This window comes from Odontomachus brunneus, unplaced genomic scaffold, assembly GCF_010583005.1.
Source record: "Odontomachus brunneus isolate Ranch 3 - 2012 unplaced genomic scaffold, Obru_v1 Obru_scaffold_049, whole genome shotgun sequence".
NCBI classification, from domain to species: domain Eukaryota; kingdom Metazoa; phylum Arthropoda; class Insecta; order Hymenoptera; family Formicidae; genus Odontomachus; species Odontomachus brunneus.
In genome coordinates, this window is record NW_022639499.1 from 1,806,970 (window position 1) to 1,823,154 (window position 16,185).

General features: G+C 39.2%; 2 protein-coding genes across 5 annotated transcripts in view; one reads left to right on the top strand and one right to left on the bottom strand.

The window, feature by feature from the left end:
- The window catches only part of LOC116845164, a 414,324-nt gene that overhangs the window by 360,626 nt on the left and 37,513 nt on the right, over positions 1 to 16,185 (bottom strand). The gene's annotated exons all lie outside the window — the stretch shown is intronic.
- LOC116845162 (irregular chiasm C-roughest protein-like) overlaps positions 1 to 16,185 on the top strand; it is a 323,432-nt gene that overhangs the window by 250,726 nt on the left and 56,521 nt on the right. For all 4 annotated transcript variants that reach the window (XM_032817543.1, XM_032817540.1, XM_032817542.1 and 1 more), the window contains one exon: positions 10,456 to 10,688. In XM_032817543.1, coding sequence (XP_032673434.1) covers positions 10,456 to 10,688 — 233 coding nt within the window. The remainder of the gene's footprint in view (positions 1 to 10,455; positions 10,689 to 16,185) is intronic.

A 16,185-nucleotide genomic window follows, 5' to 3' on the forward strand; every position in this document is an offset into this window, starting at 1 on the left:
CATTTGAGATAAAAGGATAATGAATTATTGCAAAATGTCAATCTACTCTTTGGTTACAAAATCCTGTATATAATAATCTTTACTATCAAATTCCCTCTGTTCTTATAACTGAACCACCAGTGATACGTGTAGCATTTCAGTGAAGAATACACTGACTTATACCTTAGAGAGCGAAAAATGTTAATTCGCGCACGCATGCGCGAATCGGAGATTCTTTCCGTGTATCGACGTCGGAAATCCAAACTAGATTATCGAGCAGGAGACATTCTCGATCCCGTTCGTCGGGCGGGACGTTTAAATAGCAGATAGATATGTAAAAAAAAAAAAGAAAAAAAACGAAGATAAGAAAAGAGGGAAAAGAATGAAAAGAGAGAAAAGAAAGACGATACTATTGGAGAAACGTTGCAGCGTTTTGAGTACACCTTATCGTGCTCTTCGAGATGAAACCTGATCCGGCATATCCAGTGCGCGGTTCTTAGCATAAAAGTTCCCCGGCCGCGATACAGTTTTTTTTAGTGCCGGAGCAACAAATACAGGGGCCGGCGGGGTGACTTTCGCGAGGTGTATCCCGTATCACGTGGTGCGCGCGCGCGAGTTTTCTAAAAACGACAATCTCAAACTGCGAGATATAAAATTGCGGACGTCAGAAGTCAACGAGAATTTTTTTAAGCCGGCGCCATTTTTATGCCCTTTGAAGCATAAAACGTCCAAGTCTAGCAACGCGGAAAGCCGAGTAACCGCATAAATTATGCATCCGAAAGGGCGAAACTCTCTGCTGCGCAAACTTTGGCTCGCTGTGTTTCCGGCGCCGAGATCGTATTTGTAAAATTCAACCGGTATTAATGAACGAAGCCGCGCCGCGCTTAAGAAGGATATTTTGGGGCAACGTTGAAGCATCTTTCGCGAAATAGGTCGCCGAACGGAGCGATACGTCGTACGTGCCAGTCTCGTCGTAATCTCATGAAGTTACAATGTGTATTAATACAATTATGCTGTAGCCTGATTATGCGCGGTATCGATTCTAACACATGGTACACGCCGGCAAATTAGGTTCACCTACATAGAGAAAACATAGTAAACATAGTAAAAATTGTTCTAGAATATTCTTGTGATCTTGGACCATACAGAATTATGATAAAAATTACTATATATCTGTTTAAAAATGTTATACACATTTTACTGCAAAATTATTATATTTATATTTGAATGTTCTTTTTATACTAGAATTAAAAGAAAATTTTGATGATCTTGAACAAAATTATAATATATACTATATTTATATATGTGTAAATTATGATCGAAATTACTATATATTTGTTTAAAAATGTTACACAAGCTTGACTTTTTACTATAAAACTATTGTAATTATTTTTGAATGTTTTTTTATATCAAATTGTCAAACTTACTATTTTTATAGTAATTTATACTTTAATCTCAATAAACTTTACAAAAAAATTGTAAAAAAAGCGTAATTTTAACATAATAATTAAGTTTCTACACAAAGAGAATATTATAGTTTTTCTCACATATAAATTTTTTTTCAATTTTACTACGTTTGTCCACACTAAAAGAAGAAATGATTGATTTAATTAAAATTATGATTATTTTTGGCCCCAGACTATATTCTTGGTTATTCTAACTCAAAAATGATAATTAGCATATAAGAATATTACTAGTAGTAAAACTTAATAAAAGAATAGTTTTTTTATCAGGCTATAATAATTATTTCTGTGTGTCATAGTTATACACAAATACGGAACACTTTTTTCTCAGTGTAGTGGTGCAGGAATAAATTAGTAAGGTCCATTTTGCTGCCAGTAAGATTCATTTGCTAAGAGGCATAAATTAGGAAATAAGTTTCGCTGGAAACAGCGAATTTTTATATCAGCATATTAGCATATTGTAATATTATAATTATAATTTTATTATACTTATAATTATAATATTATAATTTTTATACCAGCGCATTATAATATAGCACTTTTTTATATAAGTAACACGTATGTGAAATCGGTAATGTTCCCGAATGTACAGATCTGTTTCTCGGTTACGCAATTCCGCAGTAATTGTTACTATAAAATCCTCTTCCCATGTATACATTGTGCATTGGCGCGGCGCGCACGGCAGATATCAGATATCGATTCTCATGAATTGCAGTCGCGGTTAATCTGTCGTGAGCTTGCACCTCCGCAGGTGTAACGTATCGTAATCGTGACGGTTTGCGGTGTGAGCGTTCGTTTCTCGACTCGTGTTCCGAGTTAAAATTAATTATGGCTGCCTGCTGGCGTGGCGGACAGAGTAAGGGATAAAACTAATTGTTCGCGGTGCATTGTCCCGTCGTATCGGACGAGTCGTTACGGCTCCTCTCGTGTCTTCGCCGTCAAAAGGTCCTCTCCCCTTTGTGTTATCCCCTGCACGTCGTACCGCACGTCGGACCTTACGTCGGAAATGTTCTCAAATTGCAACACGAAGAGAGCAGAGAATTCTGGCGCGAGATATCGAACCAGCGTGCCGCGCTGTCGCGCACAATAAAGCGCAATATCGGTAAGACATTTCTCCCGCGGAAATCGAACGATAAGTTCACTGCGATCTATAATTACGAAAGTTCTCGGATGGCGCGCTCTGTCCGTGCCTCTCCTCCCCTCCCCCCCTCCCCATCATCTAACATCCGTGGCGATTCATTATTCCGAAAATTCGGCCGGGAATTTTAATACAATCAAGGCCGACTTCATTCCTGCCGGGCGACGCCGAAGTTTCCCGGCCATTATAATTTTTCACGCTTAATGCAACAAACTTTACGCTCACGCGCAGGTGTGTAGAGGGTATTTGAGAGGATCTCTTCCATAAAACTTCCCGCTAACACTGATGTACGTCAACATTTTCTATATAGGAAGTTGTCACCATCGCTCATCCCCAGTCGGGCCGCTCTCCCCGGCCCGCTGTCTTTCTAATACGGCGATTAGAGCGAAAGAGCAACGGGGAAACGAGTCAGTCGTAGCGCGCGGCGAGATAAAGGAAAAGAAGCGAGGATAAATAGAACACGAGTAAATAGAACGAAGCGAGAATAATTGAACGACGCGGAAACTGAGACGCGACGCGGCAGGAATTCACATCTGCGCCTTTCCGCGGTGCGTCCTTTTTGACTTCCGTTTCGCGATGGCGAAACATTTTGGGCCTCCGCCCAGGGAGGATATGACGCGGCGAATTCGAAATAAATACGCACGCGTATCCGCGCACTTCCATACGATGTTCGGGCGAACAATCCCGGGTAAACAGGAAACAAAACAAAATAAAAGCGGGAGAGGGTGAGAGGCAGGCGGCGGCGACGGCAGGGAAACATCGTAAAAGGCGGATTCTTCGAGCTTGCAAAGCGCTGATTGAAAAACACTGCTCAGCGATATTGCATTTGCGCATGCCGACCGCCGACCGCGCCACTCCGGCAAACTGTGCCACTTTAACGATAAAACACCATCGTTACATAATGTTCCGAAATAACTGTGCGCGAGAGAGCGAACTTAAAATAACGTAAAGGAAAACTGTAAGATGTAGATTTCTGAAGAAAGTCGTCTTTGGAGTAGGAGGTCGCGCGCGATACTGGCTGCGCAAACAATAGCGCGCTCGGCGCAAGTTTCGCCGAGCACGGGAATTACCAAGTTACATTCGTTGAAGTAAATTCAACTGATTATGAGTACATTATAGATGATCACCTCGACTGACGTCGCGATATATCATGTTGACTGTGCCTGGCGAAAGTAATTATCGTAGCATTACAGAAGTCTACGGGCGACGTTCTCTGTGTCGGAGTTTCTCGAAAGTTTACTCAACGATCCTGGAACGGGCGCTAATTGTAGTTGGCAAGAAAATGTACGACTCAATTGGCTTTTAACTCGCGCGACGAGTTATCGAAGAGAGAGGGAGGAGAAAGATATATACAGGGTGTCCCACGCTCTTCTTCTCACACTAAGTGGGAATGTAGAACGGATTGAGGTGAACATAAAAGTCCTATATCCGTTTTGCGATATTCGCAATAATAGTTAAGGTGTTAATTAAGAAAGATTGGTGAATGATCACACGCGATATGGTAGATGAGCTGCAGTGACGCCGTTTATACTTATACGTTAAGTCAAATTGAACAAAAAAATCCTTCACCATTTTGTAAATGATTTTTAGATATTAAAGAAAATTTTTGCATTATGGTACACATATCATCATAATCATATATGTAACAATTTTCTTTAATATTTAAAAATCTATGTGATCATTTGCAAAATGGTAAAGAACTTTTTTGTTCAGTTTGACTTAATGTATAAGTATACAACAGCAGACAACGCCACTACAGCTCATCCACCATATCGCGCGTGACCATTCATCAATCTTTTTTAATTAATATCTCGACTATTATCGCAAAACAGTATAGGACTTTTATGTTTATCTCAACTCGTTCTACATTCCCACTTAATGTGAGAAGAATAGTGTGAGACATCCTGTATATACAGAAATAGATAGAGTGTTTCTCATCGCGCGTTAAAAAAAGAGAAACGTTCGAGATAAAATTCACCATTATATATGCCTTTTAAGGATAAGGACGTTTTCTTGTCGAAGCGGACGGGGATACGATTTAAGATATCCTCGGAAAGTTTTTCGAGCTCGCGCCATCCGCCGGGGAAATGTCTCAGTCGATGAATCGAAATCTCTCTCTCTCTTTCTCTCTTATTCTCCCTGCATTTCTCGTTATACAGAGTGTCCCAGAACAACCTTCGAAGCACTCGTGGAAGCATAGTACGGATTGAAGTGAACATAAAAACCCTATATCGTTTTATGATATTCATAATAATTATCAAGATAAAGAACATTTGTGAATGATATTCACGCAGGATATGATAAATGAGTGGTAACGTTTGCCGATGTGTTTGTACATTTTACATTAGATCAAATTGAACAGAAAAGTCCTCTGCTATTTTTCTAATAAATTTGTAGATTTTTAGATATTAATTAAAGAAGATTGACGGGTGATCGCTCACGATAATATATTAACATTTTCTAATTAATAACTAAAAATCTTCAAAGTTATTAGGAAAAAGATAGAGAACCTTTTTGTTCAGTTTGATTACAAGCATAAGACGACAGATGTCGCCACTACAGCTTATCTACCACATCTCGTGTGATCGCTTATTTTTTAATTAATAATCTAAATAAGTATTGCGAATATCACAAAACGATATAGAACTTTTATGTCCACCTCAATCTGTCTCCACGAGAGCTTTGAAGGTTGTTCCGAGACGTCCTGTATAATACCGTCCAATCAGACTGGGCGAATATAAAGAAAGCAAATCGGTCACTAACGTGTCGTTGGAGATAGCGAATAAATATGCCGCCGCAGCTCGAAATAAATAAGGGAAGGATGCGCAAAAACTCTATATCATTTAATGTAGGAGCGCTCGTCAATTTTGCCCGCGCGACCACGGACGAGCGACTACGGGGAGCTTTTCGCGTCATCGCCGCACCGAAATTTCCCAGGGAAATTATTTTCGATAACGTCCTGACGTTTAACGGCTGAAACGCACGGTATTACGCACGCTTCATACGTTTCATCGAGCATAAGCCACCGTAGCTCGAACGCGGCGACGAATGCAAGGGTTATACACGGCTCTTCCCTCCCTTGAATGAAAAATACATAAAAAATATCGCGCAAACGTGTACACCTGGAAAATAAAAATATGCATATGAATACTAAATAACATGGCGTCACGTCGAATCGTGTAAATCGCTCGATGTGGGAAGGCAATTTTATTCCGAGTTATGTATTAAATTATTGCTGCGTTACTCTCTCTCTTTCTATCTCTGTTTCTACTTTCCTCTTTCTCTCTCCCTCTCTCATTTCTCTCTCTCTCTCTCTCTCTCTCTCTATTAATGTCATCTGATAGTAATTTGTATAGCTTCACTTTCTATCATTATATTTTGCATGTAACGTTTGAGTATTTCTTAGTTTTTTGTTTGCTTTTTGATCTAATGCTCCGACGTGTACGAGTTATTTTTGCTTCGAATTAACCAAAGCACAAAAATCACAGCATATCACTTATCTCTATATGCGCGTTTTAAATCTAGCACTCTATTTGTGCTTCTAATTTTTTTTTGTATACTGTAAACCCTAGGTTATTAAGCTCCAGAATTTTAATAAACTCTTCTCTTCCTCTCCTCCCTTTCCCTCTTTTTCTTTTCATCTCGTGCATCACATCTTTACTTTCAGTCACCACGTCGAAGGTTTCTGCTTTACGACGGTGATTACTTCAACGGATATGAAATTATAGTTTCTTTATCGCAGCGTCCCTGGCAGAAATTTAATGCAGTTTTCGAGCAGTTACTGAACAATTATGTTAACTTTTGCCTCGTAACTGAAAAGTAAAACTACTTAAAATCAAAGCGTAACGCTTTTCCTGCACTTACTGCGCATGAAAGATGCCTAAAATTTGAACCGAGTTACTGAACGAAAAATGGACAAGAAACTATTCAATTGATTAATAAAGTTTGCTGCTCAAAAAATGTGCAGGTTTATCCTAGTATTATTTTAAATGTTATTGCTTATTTTAGTGTGTATGTGTGTGTAGGAGAGAAGAAAAATCTGAAAAAAATTTATTCGGTGGTTATTAATAACATATTTATCTAAATTTGAATTTTTTTATTTAAATGGAATAAATAATTGCTTTTACGAAAAACTAAAGTTTTAAGAAAATATATATTTTCTTATTTGACAAATATTTTATATCTAAATAAGTAGACTCCTGACAGTTTCTTTTTCGCGTGAATACGCGACGAGCTAAGACGTTTAAAATATTAATAGCCAATAACAAATAAACGTTTTTTATTTCTCAAATATTTTTCTCTCAATGTAATCAGAGTCACAGCGCGCAGAAAATCTTTGATATATAATATATTCATGTTTTATCCGTCCTTTACGTGACACCTTTGACAATCATCAAACGACATATCTTCTTTTATCCATTCTTATAGTTACTATTTACTTGTAGTTACTATTTAATTCTTGTAGTTACTATTTAATTCTTGTAGTTACTACTTAATTAGAAATTCTGAACCTGAGCTATATATATATATATATATATATATATATATATATATATATATATATATATGACAGTTTTCATTTATATCATTATTATTATATCATTATAACATTATATCATTTACATCAGACGTCAGATGTGTTTTCTGATCCCAATGAAATTCTGCATTATTAACATATACCTCATTTGCCTCTTATTCATCTTCATTTCTAATCTTGGTTGTCGTCTCTGCTAGGGCTTAATATTGTTAAATGTCTTATTTCCTCCAATTTGCTTTGTGTCTACTCTGTGTCTCTATACGTTCACTCATTATTTAAGCAATATTTCAAGCTCTTCTTTAACAATGTAAATAAATGTGCTCCAAATTTATTCACGACAGACATTATATGCCACGTGCGCACATTGTAAAGCTGAATTAATATTACCGATACTGTATCTTGCAAAGAATCCGCCCACATATCGTGCAGTATGCTTCCGAGTCGAAATTTTAGTCTTACTTTCAAATCTAAACTTTCTAACACCTCTGTATTCTGAAGGATCAGTGTGTGTTTGGTACACATGGAAACTGAAGTCCTACTTAACGCCTCGAAACAGCAGAGAACACTCAAAATGCCACTTGTAGGTTCTAAAGAGGACTTCTCGACGAAGTTAGTAGGTTAAATAGAAACACAAGATATTGATGTAAACCTCCGAATATCAAAACAGGCATTATATGGAATATCGTGGCCGGAAGTAGGATCAAAACTCGGTCTGCTTCAACCACAGAATTAAACTCTACTAAGTTCTTGTTCAATTCCTCGGTTCAAATACTCGGTGTTTCTACCATTAATGAGAATGACTGAACACAGGACAACAACTGGACGAGTGTCTACGCAAACTGCATGCATTTCTACCAGAGACCGTCCATCTCGTTTTTCATATCTTCCCGTACATCCATCTGTATCTCCCTTTCTCTCTCTTTCTATATATACACCCGCATCTATTTCCCTCCGCATGTGCGCCGCTATTTTCGGCATTTCGCGGCATCCGGTATTTCGCATGTACCGTGGAGAACCGTGGTGAAATTAGGGCTGACACATTCGGACGACGGGCGTCCTTAACGCGTCCCCGCCGCCCGGACGGCGGCGCCATTTGCCGGCAGCCGGCCGCTTTATCGCGAAGGTGCAATTTATTGTAGGAATTATCCCTCCGTCGCACGCACACGGTGACTGACAATTACATTTTTCCACTGTCTGACCATGAGCTGTCCCTTCGGCCGGCCACCGCGCCCATTTTTCGTCGTGCTCGCTTTGTCCGCCTCGCGCACGATCCGAAGCGTGATATGTGTTGTAGCATCGGGATGCGTGACATCGATCCGCGAGAAGGATCGGACGGGCGGAACGGCGGCGGCGGCGGCGGCGGCAGGAAAACAAAAAAAGAGCCCGTGCGCGAAAGAAGGAAGCGGAGGGCGAGGCGGAGGGGGGGAGGGGGGAGGGATAAATTGCACGGCGACGCGGATTTATTCGAGCGCGATACGTTACCGTTCGTGACGCGACTCGGCGTGAATCGACGCTCGCGATACTTTTGAGCGACGCCACTTTCGCTCGACAGACAATGCGCCAATTCTCGCGATCTGACGAGAGAGAATCGGCGGTTGAAAACCGCCAGGAAGAGACACGAAAGAGAGACACGGAGAAGGGATAGGGAGAAAGAGGAAGGGAGGGAGACTGAGAGAGGGAGAGCCGGCTCTTTCTCACGGTAGAATGAACTCGCTCTAATTCGTCGATAGCAGTTATCAGGCTGGCTGGCTCCTGACAGCTCGCGTGAATGCGCGACGGGCTAAAGCGTTTAAAATAAAGGCGCCGTGCGATAAAAAATTCCCTATCCACGTTTCGCCGCGACGACATAAACGCACGTATTCCGCTAAAATCGTCCTTCTCGCTCGCCTCGCCTCGCGCTCTGTCGCTGATTCGAAACATGAAAGTAATATGAAAGTATCGCGCTTATGCCCGCTGCGTTATATCTCGCGGACCGATCTCGTGTACAGCCCAAAGCCGATTTCCCTCTACGGGAACGTCGAGGGACATCGCCGCAATTTTTCTACTTGCCGACGAAATCGCGTATCGTGTGACTGAAATCGATATTAATCTTTCGCGGGGCAATCATGCGTTTTTAGGATCTGTCAGACCCGAACGAGTTTGAAGTTGACTTTATTGAAAATCGATACTTTGGCACGCATTTTCTTTCCAAGATACGGAGAAGCCTCAGCTACAAGATAGCGGCGCAATAAAATCAAAATCCGCGCAAGCAGATTCGCGCCATTTTGAAATTTTCTCGAAATCTTTACGGAAGTTGGTGAGACGCCGAATATTTTCTTCGGATTAATCAATTTTTTATTCATTAAGAATACTTAATATAAATAATATTAAATTGTAATTAAATGATATGAATAATATATAAAGTAATAAATAATATGCAATATAAATATTCTGCTATAAATGTGTCGATGTATTGAGGTAAAAGCAATCCATGCGATATTGTCGCGTATAAATAGACGGATCGGTTGGGAAGAAAAATTAAAACTAAATTGCGAGCAACGAGGGGTTAATATTCCATCAAAGAAGAAAATTCACTCAAAATTGATCGAGGGTAATTCTTTACCTTCAAGGACGTATTGCTCGTATCTCAAGAATAATATAAAAATTTTTAAAAAATTACAGATTAATCTGTATTACATCTAAAAATGTGATAAATAATTTGATATTAATTCAAAGCCTAGACCAAAAGTTGCTCCACTTTGAAGTCTTCACTTCAAAGTCCAACAAACATGATAATATCAAATGACGTTTTAATGATATATCATTGACGTTACAGACACCATTAATACGTCATTGACACGTTATTGACACCATTAATACGTCATTGACACGTTATTGACACCATTAATACGTCATTAAATATAAATACGCCATTTGAGTATTTTTAATCGTGCTGTTATGAAAATATATTACTATCTTCAAGAGGAAAAGTTAACTAAAAAACAATGAAAAAAATCTCAATTTTTATATGTATGTATTTCATTCGAAATGATAAAGCTTCAATTCAGAAATAAAAATCAGTTTAAAAAAAAGAGTTTTAAAAAATATGGAACAATGTAAAACAGACTATGAAAAAGCGATGTTAAAGCAAAAACATGTTATTAATTCAACTGTATCGTATGCATACATACCACACGTTTTTATATTGGAAAACAGAAATATTAACATATTTCTAATTTCCTCTTTGCAAGGATTACACGGGCAATGCGTCCTGAATGCGTCGCTGGATGCAGGAATATTCCCCAACGCGCCAGGAACGCCTCTCGATACTTATTCGCGATATCTTTTTCTGATTTCAGGCGACTTCTCGCTGCACATATACCCGGTGGAGCTCGAGGACGACGGCACGTATCAATGCCAAGCTTCGCCGACGAACGACGGGCAGCCGGCGTTGCGATCGCGATTCGCCCGGCTGAGCGTCCTGGTGCCGCCGCAGAAGCCGAAGATCGTGCAGGGCGACTTCCTCGTCACCACCGAGGATCGCGAGCTGGTGATCGAGTGCATAAGTGCCGGCGGAAAACCGCCCGCGGAGGTGAGAAGCCCGCTTTTCCGCATATTCCGTCGCTTTGTCATCGTATATATCGATAGGATTACCCGAGATTAGACCGGATTAACCGCCGTGAAAGCAACCCCCGGCGATTGCGTCCGGAAACTTCGCGGATATCCCTTGGCGATGGCCAGTAGACCGCCTCGGAGATTACGACCGATCGATTTTACGTCGAGCCGCGCCTCTCTTTATCGTTTTATGTATCCCCGAAGACGTTTATATGTAGCACAAGCATACGGGATCTTTTTAGAAAAGAAATACGAGCTCTCTCTCTCTCTCGCGCGCGCGCGCACGGGCGTGCATATAATTCGCTCAAACAAGCAGGAGTGCATAAAAAGAAGCCTCAACAAATACACGTCGCAGAACCGGTCGCAGAACCCTTGAAATAATGAGATACTGGTCGATAATGAGATACTGGGTCTGTGTGTGTTTCCGAGCAGTTTCCGTACGAGAAGCGTCTCCGCGTGTTAATTCGCGCGCATCGAGCGGCACGATGGTTTAATTGCGAGCGATTTGACAAAAAAATCTCGAAGAGACAGGTCACCGATCACGTACCTGAGAAAAGGAGAGGAGCAGGAGGTTACGGAGCAGTACAAAAGACACGTGGGACTCACACGTAACGTATTTCTCCGCAACGCGACGCGCATGCTACGTACACATTTCCTGTTACACTTAATACAACTAGGGTTCCGTTGCGCGTAGCAATACGTGACCCGTCGCGTACTCGGGTCCGTCATGAAAAAAAAAAAAAAAAGACGAAGCGTATCACAGATCCCCTTGTCCGTGCGAGATCGCGGCTCTCTGGATCCCGTGCGAAATATGGACTGTGCGTCCCCCACGGCGACCTTCCCCGGGCACAAGTCGAGGAGGGTAAAATCCCGACAGCGACACCGCCGACCGCCGCCGGCAAACGACAACGTCGCCGTCGACGAGGACAATGACGGCCGCGTGATTCAAGGCTGTTTTTGTTGCGTGGCGATAAACAGGTTGCTGAGTAGACAATGTGTCGCGCGGTGTCGAACTAGGCCCATTGCGGGCTTTCGTGTCACACGGAGCTAACTGCCGTACGCGAGATTGGTAACCGGCGGCCGAAGTGTACGGTCGAATCCCATTATTATTCCTGATTGGCCAAACTGAGCTAGAAACCGACGCGGCACGCCGCGCTCTCTCGCGCGTCCCCCGCCGGTAAATAATACCGCCGAATCTGTCCTGGAAATCTCACTACCGGCGGCGGCGGCAATGATGGCGAGGCCACCGGGGGCCGCACGGGTCACATTTCTTGCTGCAAAGTCCACTCAGCGGAACGCGCGGCTCCACGCAACAAAAACAACTTCGAAGCGCCCTTGGCGGCCACCGAGCTTGAGATTTATGTGGGTTAACCCGTGTACCTAATACATCTAGTCCGTCGGTCAGTAACGCGTACTGATTGCTTCCGCCCAGCCCCTTCGCCGCCGTGGACTCATGAAGCGCGAAAATTTCTGCGCACCGGAGAACCTCGCGATTTTTGTGTTTCGGGTCACTTACTTCAGAACTTTCAGAACTTTCTTCTACGAAGTGCGTGTATATTAGTGGCATACGACAAACTGTACATACTAGAGAACAAGACACACTGAGAGAAAAATGTTTGATATTTCTAACTATAATCATATGTAGAGAAATAATTACTATAAATTATGGTCAAGACAACCATTTTTTAGTCAATTACTATAATTTTAGTGATAATAACCTTATGCATGTCAAGACGACTATTTTCTAGTCAATTGCACTATAATTTTAGTGATAACAATCTTATATGCATGTTACTATTACTATCTTCATGTTGGAACAATCAAAAAATAGAGTTGGGCCCAATTTGGTGCTAAACACGAAAATAGTAGTAGTAACATGCATATAAGGTTATTATCACTAAAATTATAGTGCAATTGACTAAAAAATAGTTGTCTTGATCATAATTTATAGTAATTATTTCTCTATATGATTATATAGTTACGAATACGAAACATTTTTCTTTCAGTGTAGGAGAGCGTGTTCCTGGAATCAATTTAAGCAGAAAGCTTCGTATAAACGTGCACAAAATTGACAATACTTACCTAAGTGTAGGCATTCAAAGCTAATAATTCAATTAAAAGTTTTTAAATACCTTATTATATTGAGAAGAAAAAATCTGATAGAAAATCATATAAAGATAATCAAACAATATAAAGATAAAAATTACTGAATAAACATAAAAATCACATAAATTGTTCAAGTTGACATCACACTGAGAGAAAAAAATAGTTGGAATAACTATAATCTCACTATATTTTATAGTTTGTTTTGGCCTCAAACATATATTTATAGTTCATCTAAACATGAAGTTATAGTAGAATGAACACAGATTTATAGTCACCGTCTTATTACTCTATATATATAGTAAAGCATCTTTTGAGAATATAGTTACATGTACCTATATTTGCCAAATATTCCAATTGTATTGACTATATAAAATAGTTAATTTCTCTTACCATTCAATATTTGCTACCTTACTATATTTTTTATTTCAAATAATTATAATTCTTGGTAAAAATTTTACACGGGTCAGTTATACTATGCTTATATTGTAAATATTACAAATATTATGGTAACATTTACTATAAAAATTATATTCCTAACTATAATCTTTTTACTATGCCATTATAATTCCAAATATCATACATTTTTCTCTCAGTGCATTCGGCTATGATACATTGCGCACTGCGATCCAAAATGAATAGCTGCATGAAGAATCTCGTGATTGTTTCTTATCTGCCACCATGTATCATTAATACGCTGTATTAATGATGAAGAAGCAGTCTTCTTCAGAAGAAGAAGATTAATAAAGGCAAACCAGATCTTAGCTTTGAACACCTGTACCTAGGTAACTACTGTGAATTTCATCGGTGTGTGTTTATAAGGAATTTTCTGCTTAAATTGGTCCCAAGAACACGGTTCTTTTAGTATTTACAGTTCGTCATGGGACAACCTGTATGTACGTGAATTAGGAGACGTACGACGCAACACTTAAGGATGCATTGGCCATTTAAAAAATAATGAAAAATTTTGAAAAAAAATTAAAAATAAATCTACATTACATCTGAAAGTAATCATAAATTATTTGATACTGATTCAGTGTCTGGATCAAAAGTTTCTGCGTCCACTTTGCAGTGTAAACCTAGAAAATATAATAATATCAAATGAAGTATTAACAACGCATTAACGACACTTCCAACGTCAATAACACGTCATTAAACGTCAGCCCGCTATTTGGGAGTATTTTAAACCGTACTATTATGGAAGTACTTCATGGTACTTTAGTGAAGAGATAATTAAAAAATAATAACAAACATCCCAACTTTTGTATACATATTTCAACATGTATACAAAATATTCATATGTTGGAACATTGCAGAGTTTTATTGTGGTTCAGGGAGAAGAGTTTAAAAATCAGTTTAGAAATTATATAAAATGGAGTAAATAAATAATAAAAATGTTATGTTAATGCAAAAATATATTATTATTTGACTGTGTCGTACATACATATATACCACACGTTTTTTTACGGAAAATATAAATATTCACGCGTTAATTCCCGGTGGTGCGTTTTGCAGAGATTACGCGGTCAATAGATCCTTGACTCAAAAAATTCGGTGAAATTGTTGGTAAAATGACGGGAAAAACAACGAGCGTCACAATAGAAATCGAGCAATAAATTCGGAGGACGCCGACAAAAACGCTGGTAATTTCGATATTACTCAATTAATGTACAATTATTACGTTGTAAAGTAATTGCGAGTATAATTATTTGATAATTGGACACGATTATAAAACGTAGCGTACCAATTTTGGAAGCCGATTTTCGTGGTTGCAATTCTTTTAAAATCGTTACACGTCACAGAAAATAAAAAAAAAAAGAAACAAACACGGACATTACAACGGGTTTTCGCGCCATTAATCATAATTACGTAATGCGCACTGGATTCGTTAGCGACGATGCATTCGCGCGCGCAACTAAATATTTACCGGACAAAGTTTGCAAAACTTTATAAGGAGAGCCGGGTAATTCTCTTTTTTTTTAATTAAGTGAAATGGACACGATACGGATATAAGTCATCGCGTATACTGCGAATATTTCTATACGGATGAATATAAAAAATACAGAAAAATACAGAGATGTCAACAACGCCATACCCGGAGGTAATATATGAAAGTTGACTAATTAAAAATTTTTTGAAAAAAAGATTCTTGAGACAAAAAGAATCACTTGTTTTATATGTTTCTGTTTTGAGGGGGATTTTCATTTACATGTTTCTCTCGATACTCTCTTCCCAAAAATTCCAAATTAATTGAAAAAACATAGCGCGAACAAAACTCGCGCGCGCGCGAATAACTCTCGTCCGTAGATTAAATCATTATTTTTAAAACGTAGAAACGTCAGATCAGCCCGGAATCACAGCGATAACAGCTGAGGTAAATGTTTCGCGCATTAATCGTAATAATCATAGTCACATCATGGCGCACTGCGCGCGATACAGTTAGCTCGAAAGGAGAGGGCGCCGAATAAATGCTTTGATATATTACGCCGAGTTCAAAGTGACTGACTTACGAGTTACACGTTACGCCAGGAAAAAGTTCTCGTTAGCTCCATGAAGTTGCAAGACACGTTTCCATAATATTCGTGACAAAAGGAAGTTTATCCGTACATGAAAGAGCTTAAACTTAATGACTGCCTTGCAGATAAGAGTTTCCCATTACGCTAATGCACCGCCTACAAATTTCATACGGCGCGCTTTATTTTCATTCATTACTTAGCACAAGTTCGAGGATGCAAATCCTAACAACATCGGAAGTCATTACGACTCCGTAACTTTACGGTACGATTGCCCACTGAGATGTTGGTGTACCCTCTCCTTTCCTTTTTTTTTTCGTCCCTTTTTTATAAGACAATACGTACAGGAGTCTCCACCGAGTCAACTCTCGCGCATAGTTCATTCCGTCGTTTCCTTTCCAACAAAACCGCGCCAAGAGATCACAACGGTTGATAAGTTCCCAAGAAGAAAATAAGCCAGAAAATACTCAGTAACTCGTAAGAAATTTTAGTTATTGTCCTGCATTGCTGCCTAAATCCTACTTAGTTTTACCAACGCTTGTTTCGATTAAACTAGACACTTGTAATTATACACTAATAACTAGACCATGTAAAACTAGCCAGTTTCTAGTTAATTATTATCAATCTCTAATCAGTCTCTAGTCAGTTCTCTTACATTCTTATTTTTTAAATTTTTAATTATTATCTCTTATTTATATTATATATATATATATATATATATATATATATATATATATATATAAACAGAATTATATTTATTCCTAACAGAAATCCGACAAATTTACAGTTATTTATAGAAATTTATAATTATTGAAGAAAAATGAAAAACGATTGAAACTGCGTTACATATTAGTCCTT